This window comes from Camellia sinensis, chromosome 4 (genome assembly GCF_055761805.1).
Source record: "Camellia sinensis isolate YWXY chromosome 4, ASM5576180v1, whole genome shotgun sequence".
Classification (NCBI taxonomy): Eukaryota; Viridiplantae; Streptophyta; class Magnoliopsida; order Ericales; family Theaceae; genus Camellia; species Camellia sinensis.
In genome coordinates this window covers 107,158,788-107,179,130 of record NC_138964.1, presented here as the reverse complement: position 1 = coordinate 107,179,130, position 20,343 = coordinate 107,158,788, and the positions used below count along the sequence as shown (strand labels likewise).

The following is a 20,343-nucleotide window of genomic DNA, read 5'->3' as shown; positions in this document are numbered from 1 at the left end:
CTTTATTAATGTTTCATGACCAAATTTACAAAATTAAAAACTTCAAGAACCAAAGTGATACAAGTGACAAGAAACATATACTTTAAAGAACATGTGTGTATTTAATTACCATTCCGTTAGCTATTTAGAAGGTACACTTAGAATTGGAACAAATTGACTCAAATTGAAATTTCAATAATGAAATTGACAAAATTAAAACTTGAAGAACCAAAATGACAATAAACGCATACTTTAAGAACTATTAATATATTTTGTTCAAAAATAAAATATGCGAACCTTATGTGTATAGATATAGTACGATTGTAATTTCATTAATTGCCTTAAATAATTATAGCATGATTGTTGTGATTTTTGATCACTAACTATGCTTTTTTATTATTTTCCAGATCATCCCATGGACTTACATGCTATTGTATTATTTCTGTGTGTATGCTCTCACCTTGTGGGACACGATGGAATTGAAGGAGACTGGAGGAGTTTAACTAAAGAAGAAGATTTGGAGTTGGAGGAGCGACTTAAGCATCTCAACAAGCCAGCAGTCAAGACTATACAAGTATTTATTCTCAACTATTATTAGAAACATTTAGATTGCGTTTGGATCACGAATTTAGATAGAGAAATGGAATAGTTAGGTAAAATATAATTATATTAGATTCATTTTTCACTCATGTTTTCTATTTCCCTTTTCAAATTCATATATAAATCTAAAATCCAGAGTCTTAGTTCAATTTTGCTATGTTTGTTTCATGGTAGTAAATTATATTTGATTAATAGACTTGCCATAATGGATGTTGATATTATCAATTGCATATCGTATCCCAGTTTGAAATGTTCCTGGATTGGGAAATTGGTAAAATCTTATCATGTCCCATATCACACTAGACATACATACGTAATGTAATGACCATAATGGGAGAATATTTTGGTGTTTTTACTAATGCAGACCCTTCTTAATCTCTCATTTGGTATCTCATCACCTTACTTATTGGGTTAAAAAAATCTATCTCTTCAATTTTAAATCGGAACATAAAGTTGTTGACATCAACAAACTATTGTCTCAAATATAATAAATAAAAATTTAAGTTGAGCCGGTTTCATAGGATGTCCTGGGATTAGTTTTGAGGACATCCAATTCCAATATTGTCCAAATGGCGGAGATTAATAGGCATCTTAGGCCTAATATCATGGATGTCTTGAATTGCAACCATCTAATTTGACGTTCTGAACTTGAGAATATAGAATATGGTATTATTATTTTTGCACAAAATTGTGAACAACCTTTCATGAGTTGAACAATTGTATATAAAAATTAACAGGAAGATTGCAACATTTACAGAATAATTATGGAGATATATATGATTGTGTGGATTTCTACAAACAACCTGCATTTGATCATCCTTCATTGAAGAACCACACTTTTCATTTTCAGGTTTGTCTCCATACATCCTCTTATCTCCAACACATAATTGAAGGCTACTTAATTATTTCTTCAACACTCTATAAGCACAAAATAAATCACAGAACACTGTAGTTCGCACAATAGGTGCTGGGATTATTGCACATCCTAAATTCGAATGGAAGCACATCTCTATGCACACACTAAAGATTAAAATCACAAAGATTTGCACACAAAAGGGAAATATACTATGAATCATAGCGAGTACAACAATAAAACCAAAAACCTTTAAAATCTGACACCAATACCGAAGTCTTGAAACTCTACCCATTTCCCTACTTAAGATTAACTGATTCTAGAAGCTACACGTGCTTACTTACTCACTATCGTTGTCCCTGGAATTTTTTCATATCCCCTACATCTTTACAAACCCTCTCAATCTCATACCTCTACAATACTTCTTTTTATTGGCGAAGGGAATAATTGTATTGATCAAATCCAATAGATAAAATATAATTTTAGGACAAGCATCAATAAAAGAGAGGAGAGTGTAGAGAAGATTCATATTTATAGGCAAACCATAGAAATGTTAGTCCCATACAATTAATAAAACCCTACACATTGACTTACTAGTGAACTCTTGATTTCACAACCTAACCCAAAATACAGTATGGATCTTACAAAATTTGATACACGCACCCAACACTAATAACTATATGAGGCTCATAGAAAACAAGACATGCACGTACCCAACAGTAGAATCCAACTCTTGTGAGTTTTCTATAATCCATTATGTGATCAATTTATGTGCAAGTCTCCTTTACCTTTTTCGAATTGAGTTAATTTGCAGATGAAGCCCACTTCATTACCTAAGAGACCAAGAGATCAAGTTTCCTCAAACGTTAGCAAACCTCTACATATAGGACTAAAGGGCGGGGGTTGTCCGATTGGAACAGTTCCAATTAGAAGAATTACTAAAGAAGATCTCATTAGAGAGAAACTTGCTTCAAAAATAATGACTCCTGCAGATGACACCGGTGGTGCTGATGTAAGTTATCCTAGTCAATCAAGATTATATAGCTTCACAATACTAGTTTTGCACTATTGCTTGTTTTCTATATTTGGTTTTATTTGTTTCTATGAATCACCTTCTTGAATGAGCTGAACACACACATAAAACACTCTAACCACATTTTTTGATCCTATAAATTGATTTTAGTCCTCATTTTTTGAAGCTATATGTTTAGCCTCATCTTGTTGAAAGTTTTAGGCAAACTTTTGATAATAATTTTACTTACAGATGTGATTGTATACGTGCCTTGAATCTGCACAACCAAAAACGCTAACATTAAATCTTATAGTTAGGGCACAATGCCTTTTTTGAATGAAAAGAGGGGGGGGGGGGAAATCAACCAAAAAAAAAAAAGTGCGAGCGTACATATATATGTTTGTTGGGTTGGGTTTCCCTCGTATGTGGAGGATGGCCCAAATATTTGGTAAAGCCCATGTAAGTCTCAAGCCCACATGGAGAGATTATGGTAGCGTTTGGTTTACTTTTCAAAACTCAACTCTATTTTTAAATCATGATTTGAATGCAACTTGTTAACCAAACATATTTTCAAAATACAACTCTAAATTACTTTCAAAATTCATCGCTTTTCTTTTCTTTTCTTTTATTATTAATAAATCAATTAATCAATCACTTTTTCTCTCTCGTCTCTCATCTCACCTCTCACATTTTTTACATCAATCAATAAAAAAAAAAATTACAAATTATCCCAAAACTATTTTTAAAACTCATAGCTAAATAAAATTTTTTCTTTTCAAATCATGATTCAAAAACTCAAAACTTAAAACATAACTCTACACCCAAATTATAATTCTAAAATTAAACCAGACGGATAATGGGCCTGCTTGGGAACATGACTTCCCGGCTATTATAGCCTAATTTTGAAAATCAGCCAAAAAGCTACACTGTAGCAACTTTTTCTTGATTTTCCAAAAAAAAAAAAAAAAAAAAATATATATATAGGCTGACTGCTGGACAGTGTAGGCTGTGCCTACACTGTCACAGCCGGAAATGTTACATCAACAGCTCAATTACCATTTTACCCCTCAGTCGGAAATTAAAAAAAATATAATTGTAGGGACAAAATGGTCATTTTAATTACAAACATCTTTTCAACACATTTTTTAATACACCAACTCAAATAAAAATTTAACCCAACTTCCCAAACACAAAACTAAAATAACCTACTAAAATAGTCAAAAAGCCAAATAGCCTACTAAAATAGCCACTTCCCAAACGAGGCCAATGTTTTTTGTTTGGTTTTTGGCCCATATGCGTGAGGAGACAAAAACCCTTTCTACTACCCTAGAGAGAGAGTAGAGTGCAGCCACCAAATAGAGAGGAAAAAGGGAGCCAAATTGTAACGCCCTCAAAATAAACTCAATATAAATATATCATTAGCATGCAATATTAAAAGCAACCAATTCATTATAACGTTCATCAGAGTCTTACAAAATAAAAGCATTACATGTAATGTCAAAATAAATGCCCTACAGGCTTACATCTTTCCAAGCCAACACTTGGACATGAAAGTATGAGTTCCAACTCAAATACAAATAAAGCCCTAGGCTTGAGTGTTTACATGTAATAACAAAGCAAACAAATAACTGAAAATAGTCTTCAAAATCCAAGTCCTTCCAAGCTAAGTCCTTGGAGGTAGCTTATCACCTGAACCTGAAAATGATGTTCCCATATAGGGTGAGCCACAGCCCAGTAGAAATATACTAAACCAATTATAAGCATTGAATAAAGCAATAGCATTCAATAGATGGTTAACCAAGATAATCAATTACATCATTATACCGTTTCATGACATTAATGTCTAAGTCACGTTTCACTTTTCTTTATTATCAACATGGCTCAGAACCTGGCCAAACTTACAACACATTCTTCCAATGTCAACAAACAAATGAGACTCATGCTCAAATCAAACACTTCATACTTCCAGTTTGATACATATTTTAGTGCTGTATCAATAAAAACACTTCAATATAAATAAGCACACATAAAAGTGATGCTAATGGAGTCCATCCCCTATCTCCTCCCAAACAAAATCCGGTTTAGAGGTCCATCCCCTATCTTCCCCTAAACCGTGGAGTACATCCCCTATCTCCTCCCACACAAAACAATGTATGCAAATGCAATGCTCAATCAATACACGTATTTTCTGTATTAATGCAATAGTCAAAATTAATGATTTAACCAATGTGATTAGTTTCAGTTATTCCTAATCTACATACAATGTCTACAACAACCACGACTATCCTCCACCGATAGCCCAAAACAGTTAAGTGGTTTAAATTATCCCACCACACCATTTAATCAATGAATTCCTCAATTTCATGAATTTAACCAAATTTCCCAATTCCCTTAAATTAATTATACAAATTAATTAATTAATACAACTAGGGTTTTTCCCAAAATTATCAAAGTAACCCCAACATATTAAAATGCCAGAACTTAGAACAAAACGTATATATTGGAGTAGGAAATCCCTACCTCGAAGAAATAGCCCAAAAAGAGAAGATGGAGATGAAGACCCAAACTCCAAAGTGCTCCAAACCACCAACAATTCAGATTAAATGAAAGCTCTCGACTCACTCTATCTTTTTTATAAAGGATCTAAGGTAGAAACCCACTCTAAGTAGATCAAACCTAAGAGAGAAGACAAGTTTAGAGAGAGAGAGTTGGCTCTAGGGTTTCAAAAGAAAAGATGATGAAAAAAATCATGTTTAACCTGCTGCTGCCTACTGATATAAAACAGGCCATTAGGACCTTACAGTTACACCAAAAATAATGACCATTAAACAAGAAAATGGTTACACCAAAATAATGACCATTAACCAAGTTCATGAATTCTATTTAACCTCCATTTATGACCAAGAGGTTACCAAAGTAATGAAACCCCATAAATAAATATAAGATATTAAGGATTGGTCACTCTAATTGACCACTAATAAGGATAGTAACTGAACCACTAATAAGGATATTAAATGAACAAGTTTGTAACCACTAATAAGGATATTAAATGAACCATTACGAAAATTTAATGGACACTAACCCTTGGTTTCCAAACACAACCAACCTGTTTTAAACGTACCCAACACGACCCAAGACTCATATACAAAGAGTAAAGGATGGAAATGGGAAAAAGACAACAACACATCCACGGAACCAAGTCTGAAATACAATTAAACAATGAAGGGAAAATCGGGATCGCTATACAAATAGTTTCTTGATAAACTCTGTCTAGCTTTGATCAAACAGTTCGATCATCCGATTGAGCTGAAAGTTGGAAGGCGAGTTCACACTAAAGGCTCCATTATTCTTTGATAGTGGAAATATTTGATGGACTGTGGTCCCATGGTTTTTTCCTTCTCACAGTGGGAAGGTTTTCCATGTAAAAATTACTTTTGCCTTTTTTTTTTTTTTTTTTTGATTGGCAAATTGCTCTTGCCTTGTGTGATTTTTAGATTTATTATTTTCAGATTATATATATATATGTGTATATATATTGTGTTCCATTCAAATTGTTTCCTAATAGATTCACACAAAAAGGGAGAAAAATTACTTCTGCTATTTTGTGCTAGATTCGGGTATTTCGAATTGGCCTTTGGTTTTCTCCCAACAATATGGATATGTTCAGATTCTCACAGTGGAAAAGGTTAAAGGGAAAATGTAAAAGTAACACATGTTTTGGACTTTTATTACCCAGTATGCCATAGTTGAGACAATAGATGGTCCAAACAAATACAGTGGAGCATCAGCGTGGCTTAATGTACACCAACCAGATGTCGTGGGTAAACAATATAGTGCAGGGCGAATGATGATTCAAAATGGGCCTGATAGCTTACAAGTCGGGTGGAGGGTAAGTTGATCTTCTTGCTTCTTGTATATTTAACTTCTTACTTATTTTACAAACAATTTTCACAAGTAAAAACTAGCTTCACATAGACAAAAGCATTTGTTGTTATTATGTTTTTGGTTTGTCTCAGGTGGATCCATCTCTGTTTGGTGACGCACGTCCTCGACTATTCATATATACGAATGTAAGTATCATTGCTTTTTATTGCATATTACTTGATTGACTATATTTTCTTAGTAGCTCTTACAATATATTTGTATATGTTTGTCTACCAAACAGGCAGGTCAATCTCATTGTTTCAATACAAATTGTCCTGGATTTGTGATTGTGGATACAGATATACCTCTTGGTTTAGCAATTGAAGAGGTCTCTATACGTGGAGGGACACAGGTTGAGATGGAAATCTACATCTTGCAGGTAAAATTTGAAAACTCTTAATATACATGAAGTCCACACCTAGACCACTGTATTGGCAGATCACAAGTTCCCAAGTCATGCTACCATTGTGTCAAATAATTATTACACCAATAATTATGAAACAAAAATCATAATTAAGTAATTAGTGGTAAAGAAATAGAATTTGCGTTCTTCTGTTTAATTATTCGATTTTGATATCCATGTAAAAATATACAGGACCTAGCTAATGGAAACTGGTGGCTTGGAGTTGCGAATACCAATCTCGGATTTTGGCCAAAGAGAATACTTGGCGGCGGATTAGCAAACTTAGCTTCACATGCTGAATGGGGAGGAGAGGCATTTAGTCCACCGGGCACCCCGAAACCTGCAATGGGGGGAGGTCATTTTCTAATTGAGGACACCAGATATGATGCATACTTCAGGAATATTGCACTTAAGAGTCCAAGTGGAGGGGATATAAATCCTCAAACATACGAGTTTACAAACAGTAGAAAACTGTATGAAGTGAAAGATGAAGGATACCGGGGGGCTGACTTTGGGCATCTGGTACTATATGGGGGCCCTGGAGATTCCTAGAAGGAGAACACAAATTTGTTTCTTTTAAAATTTCATTTTGGCATGGATTAATAATGTAAAATTGACCACCCCTTGTCCTTCTATATATATATAATTGCATGTGCTTTGCAAAACTGTTATTAAGACTCAAGTGCTATTGTTTATGCTTGGGGTGATGCACAATCCAACCCTTTTAGCTTTGCAAATTTTAATCTTCTTGACTGCAATGTCATCAATTAAAAATTTTGGATGATTCAACAGAACCTGCTTTGAACATTTACGAGTGCTAAGCCAATGTAATTGGAATTACCCACAATTATTTATTTATTTATTTATTTATTTATTAGTACCCACACAGAGATTGTTTGAATATGATTACCAAAATTTGCTTACATAGATTAAGATCTTAGCAAATCATTATAAGAACTCAAAAAGATAAAAATAAAATAAAATAATTTGATTTTGTTATTTCATGGCTTAGCAAGACTCAATATACAGCAAAGGGGGAAAAAATACAAAATGAAAAATAAAGCCATTAATCAATCCAAATTAATCTAAATACAACAAAATATCACTTAAATGTTACTTTTCTTACATTTTTAACAACAAAATTACCAACTAAGCTTATATAATCAAATTTATCTATCATATCAATTTCAATGAATAATTTAGTTATCTGCAATATAGAATTGTCCAATTAATATTAAACATCAATCTGTTTTTTCTATTGTTTGGTAACTAGTTGAATTATTTTTTGAGGGGCCTTTGACTGTGGTTTGGGCTTTCCATTATGTGGGAATTTAAAATTAGAGCAATTAATAATTGTGAAAATTATAATTCAATGGGATAATTATAAAAAATTACAATATAGATTGATTTTTTATTATTTATTTTTATTTTTTGTGTAGCAACACACAAATAAAAATAAAAATAAAAATAAAAATTCATTACAACAACAAAATTTTGGACAAAATCATATTATTCCTTCTGTTGATATATCAAAAATGACATTAAAAAATAAGAAAAGAAAATGGGAAAACGTAGTTCTTCACGAATTAGATATGAATTTTTCAACCATAATCCTCTATATACCATATGCATTTACTTTTCCACCCTAGGGCCAATATTTACCACCTTCTAGTGTTCATTTTATGCATTCTGTAAATTGGGAAATAGCACAAAAAAAAAAATATCTCAATGACACTATCAAAAAGGAGAGGATCAACCACGAAGGTTGGGATGGTTGAATTGTAACAAATCGAAAAATTGTGAGATAATCTATCAAGTCACTATGATTAAATTAGAACTACTTTTTTAGGAGTCAAATCTTTTCAATGCCAAATAGTCTGTCTATAATTTATGTTAACTTCCAAAAAAATATACCCAACAAAATGATTAAAAAACAAAAATGAACAAAATCCGTACACTTGGAAATAACCATGAATAATCCATATATATATGAACAGATGCGACGAGATATATAAGGAATAGAGAAGAAAATGATACGACGCCCTAGAATGAAAATTTTGGTGAATGAAGAAAGAAAATTTGGGAATAAATATGTAACTGTTAGATTGAAGGGCATACTTGAAAACAGAAATCAAGGATTTAGGCAACCATAGTGATTAGCTCCGTAGCTCCTTAATTCATTCCTTTGCTCAGTCTTTGTTAGAACTAATAGGGAAAAAAATTAGACAAAAAATGAAAATAAGTTACAAATGAAAATCTGAAAATTACAGAATGTATGAAAACAAAGAAGGTTCATTCAGGATAAAATCTCAGCTCATGATATTGGATGCTTCTGTTGTTTTGGCTTCGGACAAGGTAATCAGGCTATATGATTGAATAACAAAATATCAAGCATAGAAAATTCCATACAAACAAATGCATATAAATATACAAAGCAGAACAAAAATAGACCACAATTGACAATGAGGATTCCAACTTCTTTTTTTTTGGTTTCCAAGGTATCCCCAGGCTTCACCCAGGACTAATCCTCTGAGATACGGTCAGGCGCCAAGGCAGGGACCTCTCCTAGGAAGGTTTGCTTCATCGACAAGGACTCAAACCCCAGACCACTTGCTTAAGCGACCAGAGATCCTTCAACTCAGGCCAACCTTCGTTGGTCCAACAACTTCTGCATACATATAATAGGACTTTCCATCCAAATATGACAAATTAAAGAGTGCAATCAAAATTCTACTATCTACAAATATGATTTAAGAAACTGTGTCATTTCCATGATTGAAATAAACCCAGTCCTTCCATTGCAATAAAGCCAGTACTTAAGTGTTAAATAGTTGATCTAATCTAACCTATTTATCAAGGCCACATTAAGAAGAAGTGGTCTAGAGAGGAAAAAATTTGAAATAATGAACTGAAAAAAAAAAGAAAAGAAAGAAAGAATGAAAAGAAAAAGAATGTAACGAGGCTGTTTTGTCTTCAAACTATAGGCTATCATTTGGTCACCAATTGTTATCATACTCAACTTCCTTCCTTTCTAATTATCATCAATCATAAAATCTACACTTAACAATTGGCTTTCGATTGAATGAAATGTAATGTGAAAAAAATTACTCAATTGATCTCACTGTCAAAATCCAATACCCTCCTCTCCCTCAGTTTATCTAGCAACTTTGCCTCTCTTGAAAATGAGGAAGCTCTATATTTTGAGGCTTGTTTCTATTTAAGCAAGAAGAGCTGTCTTGAGAGATTTTTGGGCACTTAGAAAGAGATTGTCACTCACACATATTCAAACTGAGAGTATGTTTCATCTAGTGGGAAAGATATACCTCGGCCCTTGCCAAAGCAAACTGAAGTTCAGATATTGTATGTAGCATCATCACCTGCAAAACACATTGGTAAAATAAAAATTATCTTAAGTCTCCTCATGCAAATTACAAACCTCCCGTGTTATTATTATTATTATTATTATTATTATTATTATTATTATTATTATTATTATTATTATTATTCATTTTCTGAATGGTGAGCAAAGATCATAATGTCAATGCCAAAAGTTTAGAAGACTTACAAGCCCATTATGTTTATGGGTGCCAAGAAAATGAAGCCAAGGCTCCAAACTTTCTTTATTACGGAACATGATTGAAAGGTGATGATAGAGAAATTGAACCCCATTGCCAATGGAAGATGACTGAGTTGGTCTAGGAACTGCTGCATTGAACAACTAAAAATCAAGTTCAAGCACATAATTTCCATTGTACCTAGATCAGGTTCCAAATTCCAAATTCTAATTAAACTTGTGAAAAATTAAATATGTAAAAAAGACAGCAATTATCTATGAGATTCTGGTCATTTATCAAGTATGTCACATCAAACAAGGAAATCAACAAATTCATAATCGTTAAACAATTTCAAGAGAGGTTCCACACTTCCCATCCACAAGTTCTTTGAAGCAAAGATATTCTTGAACAGTTAATTGTTCCACACTCAGTTCATAAGCATTGACACAAACAATTCCCAAACACTGTTGGTGAGAGTGGGGTGCAAACCACTTATGGTGGTTCACAAAACAAATACAAGAGAGGATTGATAATCTGAAAAAACAGATTTATTTCACTCAAATATGTAGAATACACAGAGGAGAGAAAAAACACAATTTTCTCTCTAACTCTCTTCTTTCTCCCACACTCTAAATTATCAAAATACAATATCTATATATAGATAAACCTAGTAATGTGAAACCATTAAATGCAAATACGGCTCAGGCTTGTGAATTTCAAACGACAAACTTGATTGCAGCCTCTACTTTTGACAAACTTGATTGCAGCCTTTATTCTTAGGCTGTTGGAAATTGTTTTATTTTATTATTATAGTGAAGCAAGATTACTTCACAACATCCCCCTTTAATCTTGATTCTCCATGTTGCTTCACCCCAAGCACCATCTTCATTTTGTTGAATAGGTCATTTTTCAATGGCTTCGTGAAAAATATTTGCAAGCTAATCTTGAGATTTGCAAGAAAGTAACTCCACCTCTCTCTTTTTCACGTGCTCTCGGATGAAATGATAGTGGGTATCAATATGCTTACTTCTTTCATGGTAAACTGGGTTTTTCGTCAATGCAATTGCTGAGCGATTATCAACAAAAATCTCAGTGGGTTTTTCTTGTGGAAATCCCAAATGCTTCAGTATGTTTCGTAACCATATTGCATGGCACACAGCTAAGTTGGCTGCAACATACTCAGCTTTGCAAGTTGATAATGTCACAATGGCTTGCTTCTTGGACGACCATGTGAAGGCTGTATCTCCCATAAAGAAAGTAAATCCCGTAGTACTTTTCTGTTCATCCAAGTCACGTCCCCAGTCTCTATCTGAGTAGCCAACAAGACTGAAATTATTAGCTGGTTTATAGGATAAACCATCATCGACTGTTGTAGACACCCCATTTTTTACCGTCCTCAAGACTTGGATGTTATCGTTTGAATACACGATGATTATGCTTGTTTGTGTTCGTTTTGGACGCTCAAAGTTCTTGGCAAAGTGCCTTGCCTTTGAGCCTTTGAAACCTGTCTATTTTGTGCTTGGTTGTGGATCAAGAGCTTGTTGTTTCAAGTCTGGGGGAGAGGGTGGCCTGTTGGCCAGCCCTAAAACCCATCGGCCAAGGCTTATGCGTATCGGCCATCAGTGGTGGCCGGTCGGCTACACTGATGGCCGGTCGACCTCATTGGTGGCCGGCGGCCATTTTTCTCCTTTTCAGATATTTGTTTACCAGTTGTGCCAGCTGTTGCTCACTAAAGCTCATTTCCATACACGTGTATGAAGGGATGAATACAAGCTTGTATGTTGATTTTCTATATATAGGGGGGTCTCTCCCCCATTTTGAGGGGTTAGACAATTTGGAGCAAAATTCTCTCTCTCTCTTTCTCTAGAATTCTCTCTCTCCTCTTATTTTGTGCTTTATAGTTAGATTTCTCTACACTTTTGCACAAAGACCCCTTAACTAAACATTCTTATCTTGGAGCTAAGGTTATTTGGGGTTTGTTTTGAGATTTTGAGGGAAGTTTGAGCTCAGAAGAGGACCTATTTTGTGCTGTGTTTTAAGAGGTGTAGGACTTGCCTTGTAAGCTTTATTTTAATTCACTACAACAAAATGCACTTTTGGCGACTAAAAAAATTTAGTCGCCAAAACTTGTGGAATTGGCGACTAAAATTTTTTTTAGTCGGCGAAGGTATAATATTTAGTTACTAATTTTTTTAATTAGGAAATATTGATATTGACGACCAAAAAAAAATTTAGTAGCTAAAAATGCACAATTGGCGACTAAAAAATGTTTTTGTCATTGTATACATAGTTTTGGTTACTAAAATTTTTTTGTCGCCAAATGAAAAACAAAATATTACTTTCAGACTTTTGGCGACCAAAAATTTGGTCGCCAAAAATTTATTTTGAGCGACCAAAAAATATTTTTATCGCCAAAGGATTAAAATATTTGGAGGGAAAATTTTGAATTTTGGAAGGATTTATAAAATTAATTGGTGACCAAAATGTTTAGTCGCTAAATGACTACTTTTAGCGACTAAAACAATTTTAGTCAGCAATAGCCTATAATTTAGGCTAAAATAATATTTAGTCAAATTTTTTTTACCCATTTTACCGACCAAAATAATATTTAGTCACCAAATGACATGAAATAATTTACATTTCCCGACAAATAAATCATTTAGTCGTGGAAGCTCAAAAATTTAGAGGGAATAAATCCCGATTCGCGCCTGTTTCTCACTCTTTTACCCTCTCTGTGTATACACCACAACCGCAAAACCTCTCTCTCAGCAAACCTCACCACCGCAAATCAACAAACCTCACGGCGATCAAACCTTACGACCGGGCATCCTCACGACCTCTCTCTCAGCACCGAAGGTCCATCCTCTGGTGGTCTTCAACATCTGTGACTGCTACATCCGGCGACCCGACGAGGCCGAGCGAGTCATCGGAACTCTTCTCGGCTCTGTCTTGCCCGACGGCACCGTCGATATTCTCAACTCTTGCGCTGTTCCTCACAACGAGTCCTCTAATCAGGTTTTGCTTCCGCCTTTCCTTCGCACTCTGTCTGTTTCTCGAGAAAAAATAATAATAATAAAAAAAACTAGATGAAAAATAAGAGAAACGCTCGAAAACTACAACTCCTACGTTTAGTTTTATTTGATATGAAACACGATAAACTCAGATTATGAACAAATTGTAGATTTGAAATCTCCCTTAATTTGGGTTAAAAATGGGTAAAACTCAATGTGATAGTAGAGAGGTTTTTTGAGTGTTTTTTTTAATACCTAAATTTGAATTTGATATAGTTTTGTGTCAAGGCTGGAGATTCCCTAATACTGTCCAAAAAAAAGAAGCTAATTTGTAGACTTTTACTAGGTTTGAACTTTCACAAATTGGTAGAAAGATATATGTTCATAGCAATGGATTTGCAGGGCAATTGTAGTTCTGAATTGGGGGAAAATGAGAGTATTAAATTTTTAGATATGTGGAAATTCTTTGAGGAATTGAGTAAGGAAACAATGTTGGCCTAAATCCAGTTCATTCATTCATTCACAAAAAAGTACTTACAAAAAAAATTTATCCATTCACTGAAATTTGTTCTAATAGTTCCTTACTAGACACTAGTTCCACCAAATAGTGAGAGATTTGTGTGTACGTGTTCACACGAGGGCCATCTAGTGTATTCTTCTTACTTCTTATTTCTTATTCCTTTGTCCCCAATTTTTATTATTTTTTGTTTGTTATGGTTGTAGGTTGCACTGGATGTAGACTATCATCATAATATGCTACAATCCCACCTGAAGGTGAACCCAAAAGAAGTCATTGTTGGATGGTAATTTCTCATCTTACTAGTCCTTGTTTCTTAATCTCATAAAAAAGCCAATCACCTTGTTTTGTTATATTTACCTTGATTTTGTTTTATATGAAACATGTTTGTTTTAATATTGATGCTTCCCATATATACAGTTGGGTAATTTGAACTCGTGTTTAGTTATGAATCTATGCTGTTTGCTTGTTGCTTCTACCAAAACAATGTATATGATTAAAGATTTCAAGTAGAAAATAATGAATAGTGCACTAACAGGCTGCATCTAGTCGTTGACAGCTTCAGACTAGTATTCTCCTTGTTATATTTGGTGCTTTTACCTGGTTGTGCCTGTTTCCCATTATTTGTTGTGTATTTTCTCCCGACCTGTGTGTATTGATTCTTGTTTTTATCAAATTGTGTTGTAGGTCTTCTACATTAGTAAATTTGTTCTTCAGACCTTTCTTGTGAGCCAATGGAAGATTATATTGGTTCATACTTGCTGGTTGTATCTTTGTCAAAAAGAATGTGGATGTGATAACCTTAAATCCTTGTTTTACGTAGTTGAGTTTGGTGGGTGTGAGAGGTGGGAGTTTTCTTGAGTTTCATGTTGGTTTTGCTTTCTATTATAGATAATGAAAATTCTCAAGGCTGTCTCTCTTTCTCTTATTTTTGGTCAGAGTAATGGGGCCTAATCATCTAAGTATTCTTCTTTAATACAGTTACACCCTTTCCGAATAGTAAATCTGTTGCTCAGGGCAAGGGACTAACAAAACAAAAGGCAACAACTAAAACCTAATCAGCTTTAGCTGATCTATCCAGAAATGGATCAGCTTTCATAATATATCTATGACAAAATATTGTTGATTTTCAAGAAGTTATCACTCTGTCCTATCACATTACTAACTATGACAAATTTAGTCCTTGCCTTGCATTGCAGGCTTTCCTTCTTCATCACCATTTCTTTACTAGCTTTATTTGACTTCTAACTTTTTTTTACATGGGTTATTATACTAGACACCTTAGATATATGCATGAGTAACACTATCACATGAAGCATTCTAAGTGGTGAAGCTAATGTAAACTTCATTTTTTGTAATGAAGAGGGGGAAGACTTAAACCATGTGTTACTCTTTTGTCCTTTTATCTAGAAGGTTTGGTCTCATATTATCAGATGGCGAGGCTTGCAATGGGTAGTACCTGGCTCTGTGAATTGCTTACTACAATGGTAAGCTGGTATTAAATTTTAAAAACAGAATAATATCATCTGGAAGGCCATTCCATTTCAAAATAGAGGAATAATTGCATTCTTAAGGGGTCACAGCCATATATAGGGGAGCTGTGTGAGACTATTAAATTAAGGATTGCAATGTGGATCAAAGTATCTTGCCCCTCCTTGGATATTTCAATTAATAATATTATTTTCAACTTGCAAAAAGTCAAAGTTTGCATTAGGGGGATTGGTTAGCAGGCCTGGGGTAGAGTATTTAGGCTGGTGATTTTGCTTTAGGTTTGTGCTGACATTACTTGTTTTTGCTATACAATCTTTTGTACCATTTCCTAATTCCATGTTTCCATACCCATTAGGCTCTAGTTATTTTAAACTTTGTGTCAATCACTTCTACACCTATATAAGCTCATATTAAACAATCTGAATTTTTTTATATGGTTGGGATTGTTTGTCTTATTTTTGGTTGAATTTGGATTGAAGGTTTACCGAGCTTGATAGCAATAGGGACTTCAACATGCAATGGTTTCATGACAAAAGGAAATCTGCCTGAAAGGTTGAAGACTTTGGAGTGAATCTTGTTTCATCCTCTTATGATGATAAAGAAGCCTTGAGAAGTTAGTTGATGATGCCACTTATGATTATAAAGATGCCTTCCAAAAATGATATTGATTTTTCCTTTGTCTTTTTGTTTGTGATTCTAGCCTTCTTGATGTAAAAGCAGTTGTGATTTATTATGTTTTGTAGTCATTGTGAAGTCAGCTTTTACGTCACACATATATGATGCTAAATCTTTTAAAATGTTGTGGAATTTTTTGGAGGTTGGAAAATGACTGCATTGATGGAGAATGCATATGCTTCATTTTATCTCATTTCCCTTTTTCCTGAACTCTGATCTCCCCATGTTGCTTATTGTTTGATTTCTTTGGAGAACATGCATATGCTTCATTTTATCTCACTGCTTTGAAGTTCAAAAATGTCAGCTTCTCTCTTATGGTTTTCAGTTGGATTGCTGCCACATGTTGAATAAGCTTGCTATACTCTTATTTCTTAACTTCTTTTATTTGTGGTTTGCTCAATATCATTCCAGGCATGTACAAGCAAGAGTTCATTTTCTATGTGCAAGTGAAGGAGAGGTTGCATAGTTCAGATGATTACCAGGCATTCTTGAAGTGTCTTCATATTTACAGCACAGAAATAATCACAAAAAAATATTTACAAAGTTTGGTATGTGAGATCCTTGCTATCTATCCTAGTGGCAATTTTATTCTTTTGCATCTATAGAACTCCTAACTGTTCCATTTACAAGCAAGAACTCGGGTTAACAACCCTTATTGAATTTGCACTATTGATTTCATATGATGTTCAGTTGTAAATTTTTAGGTCGATGTTTTCAGTGTTTTCACTATGAATGCAGTGTTATTATCATGGCTTTTCAGCACTTAATGTTAGATTCATTTTTTAAACATAATGATATGACACTTTATTAAAATATATAAATTAATTTTTTCTCTTATTTATTCTCAAATCATCAATCAATCATCTTACTTGCACATCACTGGACATAAAAAGTTGATCTAAAAAGTTGATTTGTATATCATTTTTCTTAGACATTCTTGAAACATCAAATGTGTTTTAGTGAAAATTTTAGTGAATGTAGTATTGCTCTCATATTTTTGTCATGTAAATGCCAATTCTTGATTAACCTTAAGGTTTTACAGGAGGGGAAAATGCAAAACAACCACCGAACCACCGCATGGATGTCACAACCAGTTTCCTCACGTCAAATAGGACTTGTGATAATAGACGGAATGTCATTAGCACTTGTAGGTTGAGAGTTAGAGTTGAAAACGGGTTAAACTTAACCAAAAAAGGGCGTTAAGGGAGCGAAAATGCAAAACAAACCTTGAATCACCGAACGGACGTCACAACTAGTTTTCTCACTTCAAATAGGGCCTGTGACAATAGATGAAATGTCATTAGCACGTGTAGGTTGGGAGTTAGAGTTGGAAATAGCTTAAACTTAACTAAAAAAGGGCGTTAAGGGGGCGAAAATGCAAAACACTCCTGAACCACAGTACGAACGTTGCAACCAGTTTCCTCATGTCAAATAGGACTTGCGACAAGAGACGAAATGTCATTAGCACGTGTAGGCTGGGAGTTAGAGCCGAAAACGGCTTAAACTTAACTAAAAAAGGGCATTAAGGGGGTGAAAATGCAAAACAGCCCTCAAATCACCATACGAATGTTACATCTAGTTTTCTCACGTTAAATAGGACCTGTGACATCAGACGGCATGTCGTTAGCACATGTAGGTTGGGAGTTAGAGCCGAAAACGGCTTAAACTTAACCGAAAAAGCGCGTTAAGGGGGCGAAAATGCAAAACACCCCCGAACCACCATATGAACGTCACAACCAGTTTCCTCATGTCAAATAGGACCTGTGACAAGAGACAGAATGTCATTAGCACGTGTAGGTTGGGAGTTAGAGCCGAAAACGGCTTAAACTTAACTGAAAAAGGGCGTTAAGGGGGGTGAAAATGCAAAACAGCCCTCGAATCACCGTACGGATGTTACAACCAGTTTCCTCATGTCAAATAGGACCTGTGACAACAGACGGAATGTCGTTAGCACATGTAGGTTGGGAGTTAGAGCCGAAAACGGCTTAAACTTAACCGAAAAAGGGCATTAAGGGGGCGAAAATTCAAAACAGCCCCTGAACAACCGTACGAATATCGCAACCAGTTTCCTCATGTCAAATAGGACCTGTGACAACAGACAGAATGTCATTAGCACGTGTAGGTTGGGAGTTAGTGCCGAAAACGTCTTAAACTTAACTGAAAAAGGGCGTTAAGAGGGTGAAAATGCAAAACAGCCCTTGAATCACCGTACGGATGTCACAACTAGTTATCTCACGACAAATAGGACCTATGACAACAAACCAAATGTCATTAGCACATGTAGATTGGGAGTTAGAGTTGGAAACGGCTTAAACTTAACTGAAAAAGGGCGTTAAGGGAGCAAAAATGAAAAACAGCCCCCAGACCACCATATGGACATCACAAGCAGCTTTCTCACGACAAATAGGACATATGACAACAGACAAAATGTCATTAGCATGTGTAGCTTGGTAGTTAGAGTTGGAAACGGCTTGAACTTAACCGAAAAAGGGCGTTAAGGGGGTGAAAATGCAAAACAGGCCTTGAACCACCGTATGGACGTCACAACCAGCTTCCTCACAACAAATAGGACCGGTGACAACTGACGGAATGTCTTTAGCACGTGTAGGTTGGGAGTTAGAGCCGAAAACGGCTTAAACTTAACCGAAAAAGGGCGTTAAGGGGGCGAAAATGCAAAACACGCCCTGAACCACCGTATGGACGTCACAACCAGCTTCCTCACAACAAATAGGACCGGTGACAACAGACGGAATGTCATTAGCAAGTGTAGGTTGGGAGTTAGAGCCAAAAACGTCTTAGACTTAACTAAAAAAGGCCGTTAAGGGGGTGAAAATGCAAAACAGCCCTCGAATCACTGAATGGATGTCCCAACTAGTTTTCTCACGTCAAATAGGACCTGTGACAATAGATGAAATTTCATTAGCATGTGTAGGTTGGGAGCTAGAATTGGAAACGGCTTAAACTTAATCGAAAACTTAGTCGAAAAAGGGCGTTTCGGGGGCGAAAATTCAAAACAGCCCTTGAACCGCCGTGTGGCTGACACGAACACTTTCTCCATGCCAAATAGGACTTGTGACAACTGACGGAATGTTATTCAGACCCGTAGGTTGGGATTTAGAGACGAATACGTCCAAAACTTAGTCGAAAAACGACGTTTCGGGGGCAAAAATTCAAAACAGCCCTTGAACCGCCGTGTGGCCGAAACGAACAACTTTCCCATGCCAAATATGACTTGTGACAACTGGCGGAATGTTATTTGGACCTGTAGGTTGGGATTTAGAGCCGAATCCGCCCAAAACTTAGTTGAAAAAGGGCGTTTCGGGGGCGAAACTTTAAAACAGCCCCCAAACCTCCATCTGACTCTCACGGGCAGCTTCCCCATTACAAATAGGACTTGTGACAACTGACGGAATATTATTCGGACCCATAGGTTGGGATTTAGAGCCGAATATGCCCAAATGTTAGTCGACAAAGGGCGTTTGGGAGGCGAAAATTCAAGACAGCCCCCGAACTGCTGTGTGGCCGACACAAACAGCTTTCCCATGCCAAATATGACTTGTGACAACTGACTGAATGTTATTCGGACCCGTAAGTTGGGATTTAGAGTCAAATACGTCCAACTTAGTCGAAAAATGGCGTTTCGGGGGTGAAACTTCAAAACAGCCCCCGAACCTTCGTCTGACTCTCACGAGCTGCTTCCCCATTACAAATAAGACTTGTGACAACTGACGGAATGTATTGGAGATGTATAGTAATGGAAAATTATGGGAAAAATATTCAGAAACCAATATGAACTCAGTTTACGCCTTTTTTTAAACTTGTTAATTTTTTGAACGTACATATTGCATACAAATAGAAGATTATTACATTAGCTTTATGTTACTAATGAAAGATTTAGTAATGATTGTTCTGCATTTAACAATGTTCCTTATGACAAAAGACTTTAGAAAGACTGTAGAATGACTGATAATTGATTCATCATGGAAGATTGCTTCTCACTTATTTTTATTTGTCACTTGTTGCCAAATTCATTCATGAAGTTGGGCATTTTTGGGTCCAATTCTAAAGTTTTTTTTGTTTTTTGTAGATGACTTTGTTGCGTGGACTTCCAGAGATATTTTGGTGTATGGAGAAGAAATTGTATTTTTGTATAGAAGTAATATAATACTTTTGTCGTCTTCGGCTTTTGTGCAGTTAACTATTACAGATACAGAAAACTTTTGGTAGCGAGCAGATAATTACTGGTATCTTAGATAGATCACCTTTTGTCGCTGTACAGATATATGATTTTTTGTTGTTGTACATAGATGTACTTTTGGCTTGG

At 35.1% G+C, this 20,343-nt stretch overlaps 1 protein-coding gene across 1 annotated transcript; it reads left to right on the top strand.

The window, feature by feature from the left end:
* Positions 1-394: 394 nt before the first annotated feature.
* LOC114299427 (protein neprosin-like) lies at positions 395-16,786 on the top strand. Its single transcript, XM_082923528.1, has 13 exons — positions 395-553; positions 1,337-1,429; positions 2,247-2,444; positions 6,181-6,333; positions 6,461-6,514; positions 6,610-6,747; positions 6,964-7,293; positions 14,060-14,139; positions 14,274-14,277; positions 14,541-14,603; positions 14,745-14,793; positions 16,431-16,567; positions 16,724-16,786. Exons 1-13 carry the CDS (start codon positions 395-397, stop codon positions 16,784-16,786), a joined length of 1,521 nt encoding a protein of 506 aa, XP_082779654.1.
* The last annotated feature ends 3,557 nt before the right edge of the window (positions 16,787-20,343 follow it).

What these genes read in the sequence shown, in the direction of transcription:
- LOC114299427 (XM_082923528.1), top strand. Translation starts at nt 395, where the DNA reads ATGGACTTACATGCTATTGTATTATTTCTGTGTGTATGCTCTCACCTT. An exon ending in GCCAATGGAAGATTATATTG is followed by an intron (nt 14,604 to 14,744) that starts GTTCATACTTGC and finishes TTTCTATTATAG; the next exon opens with ATAATGAAAATTCTCAAGGC. An exon ending in AAAAATATTTACAAAGTTTG is followed by an intron (nt 16,568 to 16,723) that starts GTATGTGAGATC and finishes GTAAATTTTTAG; the next exon opens with GTCGATGTTTTCAGTGTTTT.